Source organism: Phaenicophaeus curvirostris, chromosome 1, assembly GCF_032191515.1.
Source record: "Phaenicophaeus curvirostris isolate KB17595 chromosome 1, BPBGC_Pcur_1.0, whole genome shotgun sequence".
NCBI classification, from domain to species: domain Eukaryota; kingdom Metazoa; phylum Chordata; class Aves; order Cuculiformes; family Cuculidae; genus Phaenicophaeus; species Phaenicophaeus curvirostris.
Genome location: NC_091392.1, coordinates 912,064 through 925,138, shown reverse-complemented (window position 1 = coordinate 925,138; position 13,075 = coordinate 912,064). Strand labels below are relative to the sequence as shown.

Here is a 13,075-nt window from a genome sequence, read left to right as displayed (position 1 = left end):
CGAGGCTGCCCAGGGAGGTGGCTGAGTCCCCATCCCTGGAGGGGTTTAAAAGATGAGGAGATGTTGGACCTGGGGACATGGTCTGGCAGGCTTAGCAGGGCTGGATCGACGGTTGGACTCGATGATCTTAAAGGTCTTTTCCAACCGAAACCATTGCACGATTCTGTTCTATAACCCAGCGAGAGGCCCGTCAGGAAGCAAGACGAGCCCAGGGTGGCTTAAACATCCTGCAACTCTACTTAAGGTGACAGATTTGTCGACGCCTCCTCGCAGGCTCCTCTTTTTACAGTGGTTTTAACGGCATCAATCAGCAGTTTGGTAGCCAAAGATCAGGGTGTTGGGTGCAAATTGTTAGATCTGGAGATAAAAATCGAGGTTTCTTCCTGCTCCCAAAGCCTGATTGATCACCAGAGAGGGAGAACCGAGCTGCAGCGGCTCAGAAGGAGTTGATGAAGTTGAGATATGCATTCAGGAAGCCTGTTGGATCCTCCAGCTGGGGATAGTGGCTGATGTGATCATCCAGCACGGACACCGTGGACATGGGAAGCACTTTCCTGTTGGAAGGAGGCAGCAAGGATTTAGCACGGGAGCTGCAGCTCAGCCCCCAACCAGCCAGACGCCACCGCTGAGGAGGACAGAACCTTTTTGTACAACTGGGATTCTGCCCAGAACATGGTTTTGGCAGAAAAAAAAGCCCCCTAGCAGCCTCAGTCGACCACAATTCCAAGTGCTGAAGAGAGAACGCTACCTCCGTCGATAAATCTTGGGGGTTTTCAAATACGTGATTGATTTAACTGAGAATTTTGACTTTGGCATCTAAAATGGGGAAGCAATTTCCAGGCTGCAGATGGCTCTGACTGAATCTCCCGGCAGTGAAGGTTCTAGGTGGGAATTAAAGCCAGGCTTGATGAAATAAGAGTGGAAGGAAAAGGATGAGACTAAAATCTCCCTCAAAATAAACCTCCAGTTGCTTGTTCCCGCTTTGTAGCGGGATTGATGTATTAGGATGAGAGGGAACGGCCTCAAGCTCCACCAGGGGAGGGTCAGGCTTGATATCAGGAAAAAATTCTTCACGGAAAGGGTGATTGGTCCCTGTCCGAGGCTGCCCAGGGAGGGGGTTGAGTCCCCTTCCCTGGAGGGGTTTAAGGGCCGGGTGGCCGAGGTGCTGAGGGACATGGGTTAGTGATTGATGGGGATGGTTGGACTCGATGATCCCATGGGTCTTTTCCAACCTGGTGATTCTGTGACTTACTTGTAAAGCTGAAGAAACTCTGGGTGCGGATTCACAGGGTCCAGGGGCCCATAGATGAGGTGCACTGCAAGAGAGAAGCACAAATAGAGCTTTTGTACCCGTGGACAACCCTAAACTAAGCCAAGGAAGACTGTTCCAGACACGTTCCTCCCTAGCATGGAAGAGGGATCTGGACACGCTGGACCTATAGGCTGAGGTTAACTGGATGAGGTTCAACAAGGCCAAGGGCCACATCCTGAAGGTGGGACACAACCCTGTGCAGCTCCAGGCTTGGGGAAGAGCGGCTGGGGTGGAAAAGGACCTGGGGTGCTGGTCGACAGCAGCTGAACGTGAGCCAGTGGTGGCCCAGGTGGCCAAGAAGGCCAAGGGCATCTTGGCTTGGGATCAGCCACGGGGTGGCCAGCAGGAGCAGGGGAGGGATCGTCCCCCTGGACTCAGCATCAAATCCTGAGTTCAGTTTTGGGCCTCTCACTCCAAGACCTTAAGGGGCTGGAGCATGTCTGGAGAAGGGAACGGAGCTGGGGAAGGGGTTGGAGAACGGGGGTTGTGAGGAGCAGCTGAGGGACCTGGGGCTGTTTAGTCTGGAGAAGAGGAGGCTGAGGGGAGACCTCGAGGCTCTCTGCAGCTCCTGGAAAGGAGGTTGGAGCCAAGTGTGAGTTGAGCTCTGCTCCCAGGGAACAAGCGATACGACAAAAGGAAATGGTCTTAAGTTGTGCCAGGGGTGGTTTAGATTAGATATTGGGAAAAATTTCTTTACTGACAGGGTGGTGAAGCCCTGGCAGGGGCTGCCCAGGGCAGTGGTGGAGTCTCCGTGCCTGGAGGGGTTCAAAAAACATGTAGATGTAGCACTTCGGGACATGGTTTAGTAGGCACGGTTGGACTTGGTCATAGAGATCTCTTCCAACCTTAATTATTCTTTGATTCCTGCTGCTGAAAGGGCTTTTGCTTCTGGAGTCAAGTTCAGACTCGAGCCGTCCTGCAAGCAAACTTTTCCTTGACTACTTGTACCTTCTCCTGAGCTTGAAAGCACCATGACAGAAGGTAGAACTGGAGGAGATTTGAGGTCCCTTCCAACTCAAACCATTTTATGATTCGAAGTTTGTGACGCTACCCTCTGCACAAACTGGGTTTGAGCCACATAATCCTCATTAGAATAACGAGAGGCTCCAGCAATTAGTGGAAGGAGGCAGCACAGGCCCCTGTGCCTGCAGGTGACGGGGGCGATTCCCCATCTCCCAACCAGTAAATCAAGGAAACTGGATTCCTACTTACATGGGACAGAGGTGGACATCAAAGCCCCAACCCAGCGGTCTCTGTGCTTCTTTCTCTGGTTTATGTACTGCAAAATACTGTAGAGAAACCTCTTGTTACGCAGCAGACGCCCACGAGACGAGGGGGAACCTGCACCTCGTGTGGTGGCAGCAAGACAAAATCAGTCTGCTGACCACAGGGTGAGGTTTGAATCCTTCACAGCTGAGATGGAATCAAATTCGGGTCCTCTGTTCCCAGTCAATGGGTTGTAAAAGGGGGGATCATGGATGTCCCATCCCCGGAGGGGTTCAAGGCCAGGTTGGATGGAGCTTTGATCACCCTGATCCAGTGGGAGGTGTCCCTGCCCATGGCAGGGGGCTTGGAACTGGATGAGCTTTAAGGTTCCTTCCAACCCAACCCATTCTATGACTTGCTTGGAGGTTGTCCCGAGTGGAAGGAGAGAGGATTTTGCACCCTGAGGGAGAAGGATGTGCACAAGCCCCACACAACGAGGCTGTTGAACTCACAACCAGGAACCCAAGCTCCTTCCAGAAGTCACAAACTGGAGAAAACCACATTTAGCTCCAGTTGTTAGCAAAACCGCACAGATTCAAGCCCCTAATTTCCAAAGAAAACAACCCCCATTATACATCCCCAGTGTTGTCCTTCTCCCGGTGTGTGCAGGCTCTGCTCGTTCTGACTCCGGATTTCATTTCCCTGCCTTGCTTCATCCTAGCAAGAATCCCTGCTCCTACATCCCAACCCAGCTCTTTTTCTTTTGGGGGGTGCAGTGATGGGGTTGATTAGCCTGGAGAAGAGGAGGCTGAGGGGAGACCTCATTGCTCTCTCCAACTCCCTGAGAGGAGGTTGTGGAGAGGAGGGAGCTGGGCTCTTCTCCCAAGGGACAGGGGACAGGACGAGAGGGAATGGCCTCAAGCTCCACCAGGGGAGGGTCAGGCTGGAAATTATGAAAGATTTTTCATGGAAAGGGTCATTGGGCACTGGAACAGGCTCAAGGGAGGGGGTTGAGTCCCCTTCCCTGGAGGGGTTTAAGGGCCGGGTGGCCGAGGTGCTGAGGGACATGGGTTAGTGACTGATGGGAACGGTTGGACTCGATGATCCCGTGGGTCCTTTCCAACCTGGAGATGCTATGATTCCAGACGCCAACAGAAGCAGCTGGAGGCTCTGGGGAGCCCTGACTGAGGCCTGCTTAGCTCAGAGCCATGGTGTGGCTTTGCCTTCAAACAGAGGGAGGCCTTGGGTGTAAAACAGCTGGTGCAAGAAATTAATGGTGACCTACCTGTCAACAACGAGATTGCCATCGTTAGTCCGCACCGCCGTCCACATGTCCCAGTACTCGGCCTGCGAAGGCTGCGTGTAGGGCCCGAAGACTGACCTGAGCCTGGAAGAGGAAGAGTTCAGAGCAGCACGGCAGGAGCTGTGTTAGTGTAGGGCTCAAGAACTACCCAAGAGCAAAAACCAGTCAGAAAATCATAGAATCATTAGGTCGGAAAAGACCTTTGAGATCATCGAGTCCAACCGTACCTGTCTACAAATAAACCAGATCTCTGAGCACCTCATCTCCCTGTCTTTTAAACACCTCCAGGGATGGGGATTCCACCACCTCCCTAGGCAGCCTCTGCCAGGGAACAAAAAATCACCTGCTAGACACCCACAACACTAATTCCTACGTCACCACCTCTGCTTGGCTCCCCCTCCCCGGTACCGAGGGTGCCCAGAAGCACAGAGACCCCACTCACCCTCTGGAGAAGAAGAAGAAGTTCATCAGCCGCGTGATGATGGGGGACAGCAACCCCCCATCCTTGAGGAGCTTGGGAAAAAAGGAAACAGCACCACTTGGTATCGCACAAGCATGAAATCATTCTGCCTCATCCTATCCCTGCATTCCCTGATCAAGAGCCCCTCCCAGCTTTCCTGGAGCCCCTTCAGGTACTGGAAGCTGCTCTAAGGTCTCCCCAGAGTCTTCTCCCAGATGAACGACCCCAACACTCTCAGCCTGTCCTCATAGCAGAGGTGCTCCAGCCCTCGCATCATCTCTGTGGCAAGTCAGTATGAAGGGAGTGGGGAGAAGCTCACCTTCTGGATGAACCGGGGGTAGTGCGTCTCGGGGAAAATCCCTGGAAGGATGTCAGAGAACAGAATTAGAATCATAGAATAGTTTGGCATGGAAGGGACCTTGACGGTCATCCAGTTCCAACCCCCCTGCCATGGGCAGGGACACCTCGCACTGGATCAGGGGCTCCAAGGTCCATCCAACCTGGTCTTGGACACCTCCAGGTATAGGACGTCCACAGATTTCTGGGGCAACCTCTTCCAGTGCCTCACCACTCTCATAATGAAGAAATTCCTCCTTAAGTCCAGTCTAACTCTGCCCCTCTCCAGTTTATCCCCATTGCCCCTCGTCCTGTCACAAGAAACCCTTGTAAAAAGTCCCTCCCCTTTCAGGTACTGGAAGGTCTCTCTAAGGTCTCCTTGGAGCCTTCTCTTCTCCACAACCCCAACTCTCTCAGCCTGTCCTCGGACGGGAGGTTCTCCAGCCCTCACATCATCCTTGGAGCCTCCTCTGGCCCCGTCCCAACAGCTCCATCTCCTTCTCCTGCTGAGGATTCCAGCCCTGGCCCCAACCCTCCAGCTGAGGTCTCCCCGAGAGGAGCAGAGGGGACAATCCCCTCCCTCCCTGCTGGCCACGTTCTCTGGATGCAGCCCAGGAGGTTTCTGGGCTGGGAGCACATGTTGTGGCTCATGTTGAGCTTCTCCTCCCCCATCACCCCAAGTCCTTCTCCTCAGAGTTGCTCTCAATCACAACATCCCCCTTCCTGGATTGAAACAGCAGATTGCCCCGACCCAGGTGTAGGACCTTGGCCTTGTTGAACCTCATGAGGTTCTCACAGCCCCACTTCTCTGGCCTGTCCAGGTCCCTCTGGATCCATCCCGTTCTCCTGGTGTGACAACTGCACCACTCAGCTTGGTGTCATCTGCAAACTTATGAGGGTGCCCTCAATCTCATTGTCTCTATCATTGATACCCCTCAGGGACACTTTAGGAGATTGAAACCATAGATCACCCCAACCAATTCCAGAGTTGTAACACTACAAGAGCTTTGCTCCGTGTCTCCCAGTCTCTTCCTTCTTTGCAGCGCCTGCAGGGACTGATGCACCCTTAATTACAGCCCCTTAATTACTTGGGGTTCAGGTGGTGCTTTCTTTTGGGTAATAGAAGGCCATCCACCTCATGGATTCCCACCCTGCCCCGTGGATCCCTGTCCCACCTCACTGGACAAACCTTACCTCCGTTGGATAAACAGAGGCTGTTGATCAAGATGCTTCCAGTTTTATTGTGCTCGTACCTGGGGACAGAAGAGAAGAAGGTGAAACACAATAAACTGATGAGGTCTCAAGAAGTGACTGACCAGCAGGTCAAATGAACTGTGTGAGATCATCTCTGCTCCACTGTTGTCCTCACTTCGATAAGAGGAGCTCAGGAGGGAACTTGAGAATCCTTCAAAGAATCATAGAATCACCAGGTTGGAAGAGACCCACGGGATCATCGAGTCCAACCATTCCCATCAATCACTAACCCATGTCCCTCAGCACCTCGGCCACTCGGCCCTTAAACTCCTCCAGGGAAGGTGAATCAACCCCCTCCCTGAGCAGCCTTGGACAGGGACCGATCACCCTTTCTATGAAATATTTCATCCTGATGTCCAGCCTGAGCCTCCCCTGGTGGAGCTTGAGGCCATTCCCTCTCGTCCTGTCCCCTGGCCCTTGGGAGAAGAGCCCAGCTCCCTCCTCTCCACAACCTCCTCTCAGGGAGTTGGAGAGAGCAATGAGGTCTCCCCTCAGCCTCCTCTTCTCCAGCCTAAACACCCCCAGGGCCCTCAGACTTGTTCTCCAGCCCCTTCCCCAGCTCCGTTCTCTTCTCTGCACTCGCTCCAGAGCCTCAACATCCTTCTTGTTGGGAGGGGCCCAGCACTGACCCCAGGATTCGAGGAGCGGTCTCCCCAGGGCCGAGGCCAGAGGGAGAAGAACCTCCCTGGCCCTGCTGGCCACGCCAGCTCTGCTCCAAGCCAAGATGCCCTTGGCCTTCTTGGCCACCTGGGCCCTGCTGGCTCACATTCAACCAACCCCCCGAGGTCCTTCTCCTCCAGGCACTTTCCAGCCAGCCTTCTCCTAGGCTGGAGCTGCCCAGGGTTGTTGTGCCCCAAGGGCAGGACCCGCCATTTGGCCTCGTTAACCCTCATCCCGTTGGTCTCAGCCCATGGATCCAGCCTGTTCAGATCCCTTTGGAGCCTCCTGACCCTCCAGCAGATTGACACTTCCACCCAGCTCAGTCTCATCTCCAAACTTGCTCAGGGTGCGCTCGATGCCTTCATCCAGGTCATTGATGAAGACATTGAACAGGTCTGGACCCAGCCCTGAGCCCTGGGGACACCACTTGTCACTGGTCTCCAGCTGGAGTTAACGCCATTTCCCACCACCCTCTGGGCCCTCCAGCCAACCAGTTTTCCACCCAAATTTCCAGCTGGGAATTGATGTCTGGGAGCCTCAGATCTGCCTGAGATGTGCCTTGAGGGCTCCCAGCCTTCGTTCTAGCTTTAAGTACAAGGGAAAGGGGGTTCCTCGCTACGTCCTCCCACTTATCTGCTGGAAATGATCTTGACAGGGACAACAAATTGCAGCCAGAGCATCGACGTAGCAGTGACCTGTGGAGCAGCTCCTGTGCGACTGTGTCCCCATAATCGTGGGACAGGAGATTAATCCTCTGGCGGCGGAGACCGAGGTGACGCACCAGCCCCTCGACAATGCTGGCTTGCTCGAAGATGGAGTAGCGGTGGGGCCTCTGCAAAGCAAAGCAGGAGAGGAACCGCAGTGAGAGCCCGACCCAGTGTGAACCCACCAACTCCAGAATAAAGAGCCAGTGGCATCTTGGCCTGGATCGGAAACAGCGTGGCCAGCAGGAGCGGGAAGGGATTGTCCCCCTGGTCTCAGTGCTGGTGAGGCAGCACCTCAAAGCCTGGATTCAGTTTTGGGCCCCTCACTCCAAGAAGGACCTTGAGGGGCTGGAGCGCGTCCGGAGAAGGTCAATGAAGCTGGGGAAGGGGCTGGAGAACAAGCCTGAGGGACCTGGGGTTGTTTGGCCTGGAGAAGAGGAGGCTGAGGGGAGACCTCATCACTGTCTACAACTCCCTGAAAGGAGGTTGTAGTAAGGTGGGTGTTGGTCTCTTCTCCCAAGTGACAGGAGATAGGAGGAGAGGGAATGGCCTCAAGTTGCACCAGAGGAGGTTCAGATTGGACATCAGGAAGAATTTCTTCACCAAAAGGGTTCTCAGACCCTGTTCTCGAGGCTGCCCAGGGAGGTGGTGGAGTCACCACCCCTGGAGGGGTTTAAAAGACGGGGAGATGAGGTGCTCAGGGATCTGGTTCCGTAGTGGACAGGTACGGTTGGGCTTGATGATCTCAAAGGTCTTTTCCAACCTAGTGATTCTATGATAATATGGGGTGGAGACCAGCAGTTTGTGACCCCAGAGTGAGCAATCGGGATCTCCCGCACCAGAGCTATTTCCACAAGGCCACAGGAGCACTGCTTACGCTCCAAAGGGGTCAAGGTGTGCTTTGGAGTCACCTCAAACCCAATTAAATCAAGACAGTGACAGAGTCGAGCCCCACCATGTGCCTTCCCCATCCCTTTCGCTATTACAATGTCTTATTCCTTTTCCAGATGTAAATGGGAGAAGAAGCTGGACTGGAAATAGCAATTTTTTAGGGTACTGGCCCAGCAGAACAACTTCTGGCTCAAAAGCAACTGCAGAAATCCCCTTCCCAGGCTACTTACAGGTTTGTCGCTGAAACCGAATCCTACGAAATCCAGAGCTATCACCCGGTGAAACCGCTGGGTCAGACCTTCCCAGATCTGGAAAGAGGAGAAATGGATAAGAAAAAATGGCTGAGGGAGTGCAGAGAGGAAAGGTCTGCGGTGATCTGTGAGCGTGGACAACCAAGGTCCCCTCCGCTCCTCCAGACAGCGCCTTCCAGCTCCAAGAATCACAGAAGGGTTTGGCTTGGAAGGGATCATCCAGTTCCAACCCCCTGCCATGGGCAGGGACACCTCCCACTGGATCAGGCTGCCCAAGGCCCATCCAACCTGGCCTTGAACACCTCCAGGGATGGGGCAGCCACAACTTCCCTGGGAAACCTCTTCCAGGGCCTCCCCACCCTCATCATGAAGAAATTTCTCCTCATGTCCAGCCTAACTCTGCCCCCATCTCCAGTTTATCCCCATTGCCCCTCGTCCTGTCACCACAAGCCCTTGTAAAAAGTTCCTCCCCAGCTTTCCTGTAGCCCCCTCGGGTGCTGGAAGGTCTCTCTAAGGTCTCCTTGGAGCCTTCTCTTCTCCAGGCTGAACAAGCCCAACTCTCTCAGTCTGTCCTTGTATGGGAGGTTCTCCAGCCCTCGCATCATCTTCGTGGCCTCCTCTGGCCCCGTTCCAACAGCTCCATCTCCTTCTTATGTAAGGGATTCCAGAACTGGACGCAGGACTCCACGTGAGGCCTCCCTAGAGAGGAATAGAGGGGCAGAATCCCCTCCCTCTCTGCTGGCCACGTTCTCTGGATGCAGCCCAGGACACGGCGGGTTTCTGGGCTGTGAACACATGTTGCCGGCTCATGTTGGGCTTCTCATTGACCAGCACCCCAAGTCCTTCTCCTCAAGCTGCTCCCAATCACATAATCCCCCAGCCTGGATTGAAACCGCGGACTGCTGTGACCCAGCTGTAGGACGTTGCCCTTGGCCTTGTTGAACCTCCTGAGGTTCTCCCAGCCCCATTTCTCCAGCATGTCCAGCACCTCCGGATGCCATCCCATCCTTCCAGTGTGACAGCTGCACCACTCAGCTTGGTGTCATCTTCAAACTTGCTGAGAGTGTCCTCGATCTCATTGTCTCTATCATCGATAGCCCTGAAGGACACCTTGGGATGTTAAAATTTCCCGATAAACAGCAAAACCACCCCCCAAAAAGCCAATAGTTGTGGGTTTTCTCCTGCTTTGGGCTGGAGTGTGGGAAAGGGCGATGTGAAACGAGCTTGGCTCCTGTGCACGAGGTCAGGAGAAGAACAGGCTCAAGATCCTGGAGCAGAATCTCCTCTGGTGGGTCCTAACCCTCCATCTGCTGCTTCCCAGGAGGTTGAAACCATGGAGTTTGTTGACAGCATCCAACCTCTCCGTGTGCTCGCCTCCCCTCACCTTGCACCAGTCGTAGCTGGAGGTCGGGAAGCCGTGTAGGAGGACAACGATATCGGAGCTGCCAACGGCACCGGTTGAATCTGAGGAGGGAATGAAGAGCCTCAGGGTCAGCTTTTCCTCTCCCAGTTTCCTCCTCTGTGAGACAAATGTTGCTCTCTGCCCTGCTGGGAGCCCAACCAGCAGCGTGGGGTCACCTCTCCCCCTGCTCTCCCAAAACCAAACACGGGTTTGATTCACCCTGCAGCTTCCTGGTGTTCACGTGGCTTCAGGAACCCGGCCAGATGAGCCACTGTGGCCACCAGCGCTGGCTACTTGATGCAAACCAGGGCTTTTCTCCCTAGGGATGTCCTGGTGCCACTAAGAGGAGCAGAACCCCCAGCCCCGCTCCCCACCAGGACAGATTTGGTGTCCCCGGCGCTCAGGACAGCCCCATCACCTCTGTAGAAGATGTTCTGGTTCTTGTAGGTGAAGTAGCCTCCGGAGGACCTCCAGGAGAGAAGAGCTGGGGAGAGCTTGGGGGGTGGGATGTGCAGGTAGACGGCGAGGAGGGGCACGCTCAGCAGCCCCACCTGCACCCACCACTCCTTCATCCTGCAGGAGAGGGCCAGGCGCCTGCCTACTGGGGTTTGCTCCGTGACCCCCACGTCCTCATAACCCATCCCCATGTCCCCAAAACCCCTGTGTCCCCATAAACCACTCTCATCTTCCCATAACCCCCATCACATCCCTATAACCCACCTCCACGTCCCCATAACCCACCCTCACGTCCCCATAACCCACCCTCACGTCCCCATAACCCACCTCCACGTCCCCATAACCCACCATCACGTCCCCATAACCCACTCCCATGTCCCCATAACCCACCTTCATGTCCCCATAACCCACCATCACGTCCCCATAACCCACTCCCATGTCCCCATAACCCACCATCACATCCCCATAACCCACCTCCATGTCCCCATAACCCACTCCCATGTCCCCATAACCCACCCTCATATCCCCATAACCCACCCTCACGTTCCCCTAACCCACTCCCATGTCCCCATAACCCACCTTCATGTCCCCATAACCCACCTCCATGTCCCCATAACCCACCATCATGTCCCCATAACCCACCTCCACGTCCCCATAACCCACCTTCATGTCCCCATAACCCACTCCCACGTCCCCATAACCCACCTTCATGTCCCCATAACCCACCCCCACGTCCCCATAACCCACCTTCACGTCCCCATAACCCACCTTCATGTCCCCATAACCCACCTCCATGTCCCCATAACCCACTCCCATGTCCCCATAACCCACCTCCATGTCCCCATAACCCACCCCCACGTCCCCATAACCCACCTCCATGTCCCCATAACCCACTCCCATGTCCCCATAACCCACCTCCATGTCCCCATAACCCACCTCCATGTCCCCATAACCCACCATCACGTTCCCCTAACCCACCTCCATGTCCCCATAACCCACCTTCATGTCCCCATAACCCACCTCCATGTCCCCATAATCCACCATCACGTCCCCATAACCCACCTTCATGTCCCCATAACCCACCTCCATGTCCCCATAACCCACCTCCATGTCCCCATAACCCACCCCCATGTCCCCATAACCCACCTTCACGTCCCCATAACCCACCTCCATGTCCCCATAACCCACCATCACGTCCCCATAACCCACCTCCATGTCCCCATAACCCACCATCACATCCCCATAACCCACCTTCATGTCCCCATAATCCACCTCCATGTTCCCCTAACCCACCCCCATATCCCCATAATCCACCTCCATGTCCCCATAACCCACTCCCATGTCCCCATAACCCACCCCCATGTCCCCATAACCCACCTTCATGTCCCCATAACCCACCATCATGTCCACCTAATCCACTACCATGTCCCCGTAGCCCCCATGTCCCCCCAAGCCACCACCTTGCCCCTGCAGAAGGTCTAAGGGGGAGTGTGGCCCCACAGGATGTTTGAGGAGGGACGTGGATGCCACAGGGGGGCCAAGGGGGGACATGGGTCCCACCAGGGTCTGGCAGGGACCCATAGAGGATCTGTGGGGTGATATTGTGGCACCACTGAGGGGCTGAGTACAACGTGGGTCCTGTTTGGGGGTTGAGGGATGAAGGTGGCCTCCATAAAAGGTCCAAGGGGGGACATGGACCCCACTGGGGATCTGAGGGCCATATGGGACCCACTAAGAGTCAAAGAGGGGGCTCCATAGGGGGAGATGAATGGGACACGGGTCCTGTTTGTGGTCTGAGGGATGGATGTGGCCTCCACGAGAGGTCTGAGGGGGGAATTGGACCCAACTGGGGGGTCTGAGTGGGACAAGGGTCCCAATTGTGGTCTGAGGGGTGGAAGTGGCCCCCACTAGGGGTCTGAGGGGGGACATGGGACCCACTGGGAGTCAGAGGGGGTCATGGTCCCGTGGAATCTGAGGGGCTTGTGATGCCACTGAGGGTCTGATGAGGGATATGACTCTGTTGGGGGTCTGAGGGTTGGAAGTGGCCCCCATGAGGGGTCTGAGGGGGCACATGGACCCCAGTGGGGGTCTTGAGAGGGACAGGACCCTGTTGGGGTGGGGTCTGAGGGTTGGAAGTGGCTCCCATGAGGGGTCTGAGGGGAGCTTGGACCACACTGGGGGTCTGATGAGGGATATGACTCTGTTGGGGGTCTGAGGGTTGGAAGTGGCCCCCATGAGGGGTCTGAGGGGGCACATGGACCCCAGTGGGGGTCTTGAGAGGGACAGGACCCTGTTGGGGTGGGGTCTGAGGGTTGGAAGTGGCTCCCATGAGGGGTCTGAGGGGAGCTTGGACCCCACTGGGGGTCTTGAGAGGGACAGGACCCTGTTGGGGTGGGGTCTGAGGGTTGGACGTGGCCCCCATGAGGGGTCTGAGGGGAGCTTGGACCCCACTGGGGGTCTTGAGAGGGTCAGGACCCTGTTGGGGGGGGTCTGAGGGTTGGAAGTGGCCCCCATGAGGGGTCTGGGGCGGGGGCAATGGACCCCACTGGGGACTGGGGTCAAAGGGAAGGGGGGGGGGGGGCAGGGGCCCTCCATTAGCCCCGCCCCTTCCCTTCCCGCCCTTCTAAGGCCACGCCCCCTCATTTCCCGCCCACATTAAGCCACGCCCCCTTCAAAAAGCCACGCCCCTCCCCCTTCCCGCCCTTCCCAAGCCCCGCCCCCCTCTCACCCCCAGCCAATCACAGCCCCGTCCCAGCCCCCACGCCCCGCCCCTCCCCCTCGGGAGAGGCCACGCCCCCCACCTCGCGCCTCGGCCGGGGCCCGCGCGCGCGCGCGCCTCC

General features: G+C 55.9%; 1 protein-coding gene across 2 annotated transcripts; it reads right to left on the bottom strand.

The window, feature by feature from the left end:
* MEST (mesoderm specific transcript) lies at positions 1-10,351 on the bottom strand. Of its 2 annotated transcripts, XM_069865192.1 has the most exons (11): positions 10,198-10,351; positions 9,762-9,841; positions 8,357-8,434; positions 7,227-7,363; positions 5,812-5,870; positions 4,601-4,641; positions 4,264-4,334; positions 3,804-3,905; positions 2,525-2,601; positions 1,253-1,316; positions 3-554 (listed from the first exon to the last, which is right to left on the bottom strand). In XM_069865192.1, the coding sequence occupies exons 1-11, from the start codon at positions 10,349-10,351 to the stop codon at positions 437-439; spliced, it is 981 nt and encodes a 326-aa protein (XP_069721293.1). In that variant the 3' UTR covers positions 3-436. The 2 variants fall into 2 exon arrangements, with proteins under 2 accessions (XP_069721382.1, XP_069721293.1); XM_069865281.1 differs by lacking the exon at positions 3,804-3,905 and having other exon boundaries at positions 1-554.
* Positions 10,352-13,075: the final 2,724 nt, after the last annotated feature.

What these genes read in the sequence shown, in the direction of transcription:
- MEST (XM_069865192.1), bottom strand. Translation starts at nt 10,351, where the DNA reads ATGAAGGAGTGGTGGGTGCAGGTGGGGCTGCTGAGCGTGCCCCTCCTC. An exon ending in CCAGCTACGACTGGTGCAAG is followed by an intron (nt 8,435 to 9,761) that starts GTGAGGGGAGGC and finishes TCCTCTTTCCAG; the next exon opens with ATCTGGGAAGGTCTGACCCA. An exon ending in GAGTTTCTTCAGCTTTACAA is followed by an intron (nt 555 to 1,252) that starts GTAAGTCACAGA and finishes TCCTTCCAACAG; the next exon opens with GAAAGTGCTTCCCATGTCCA.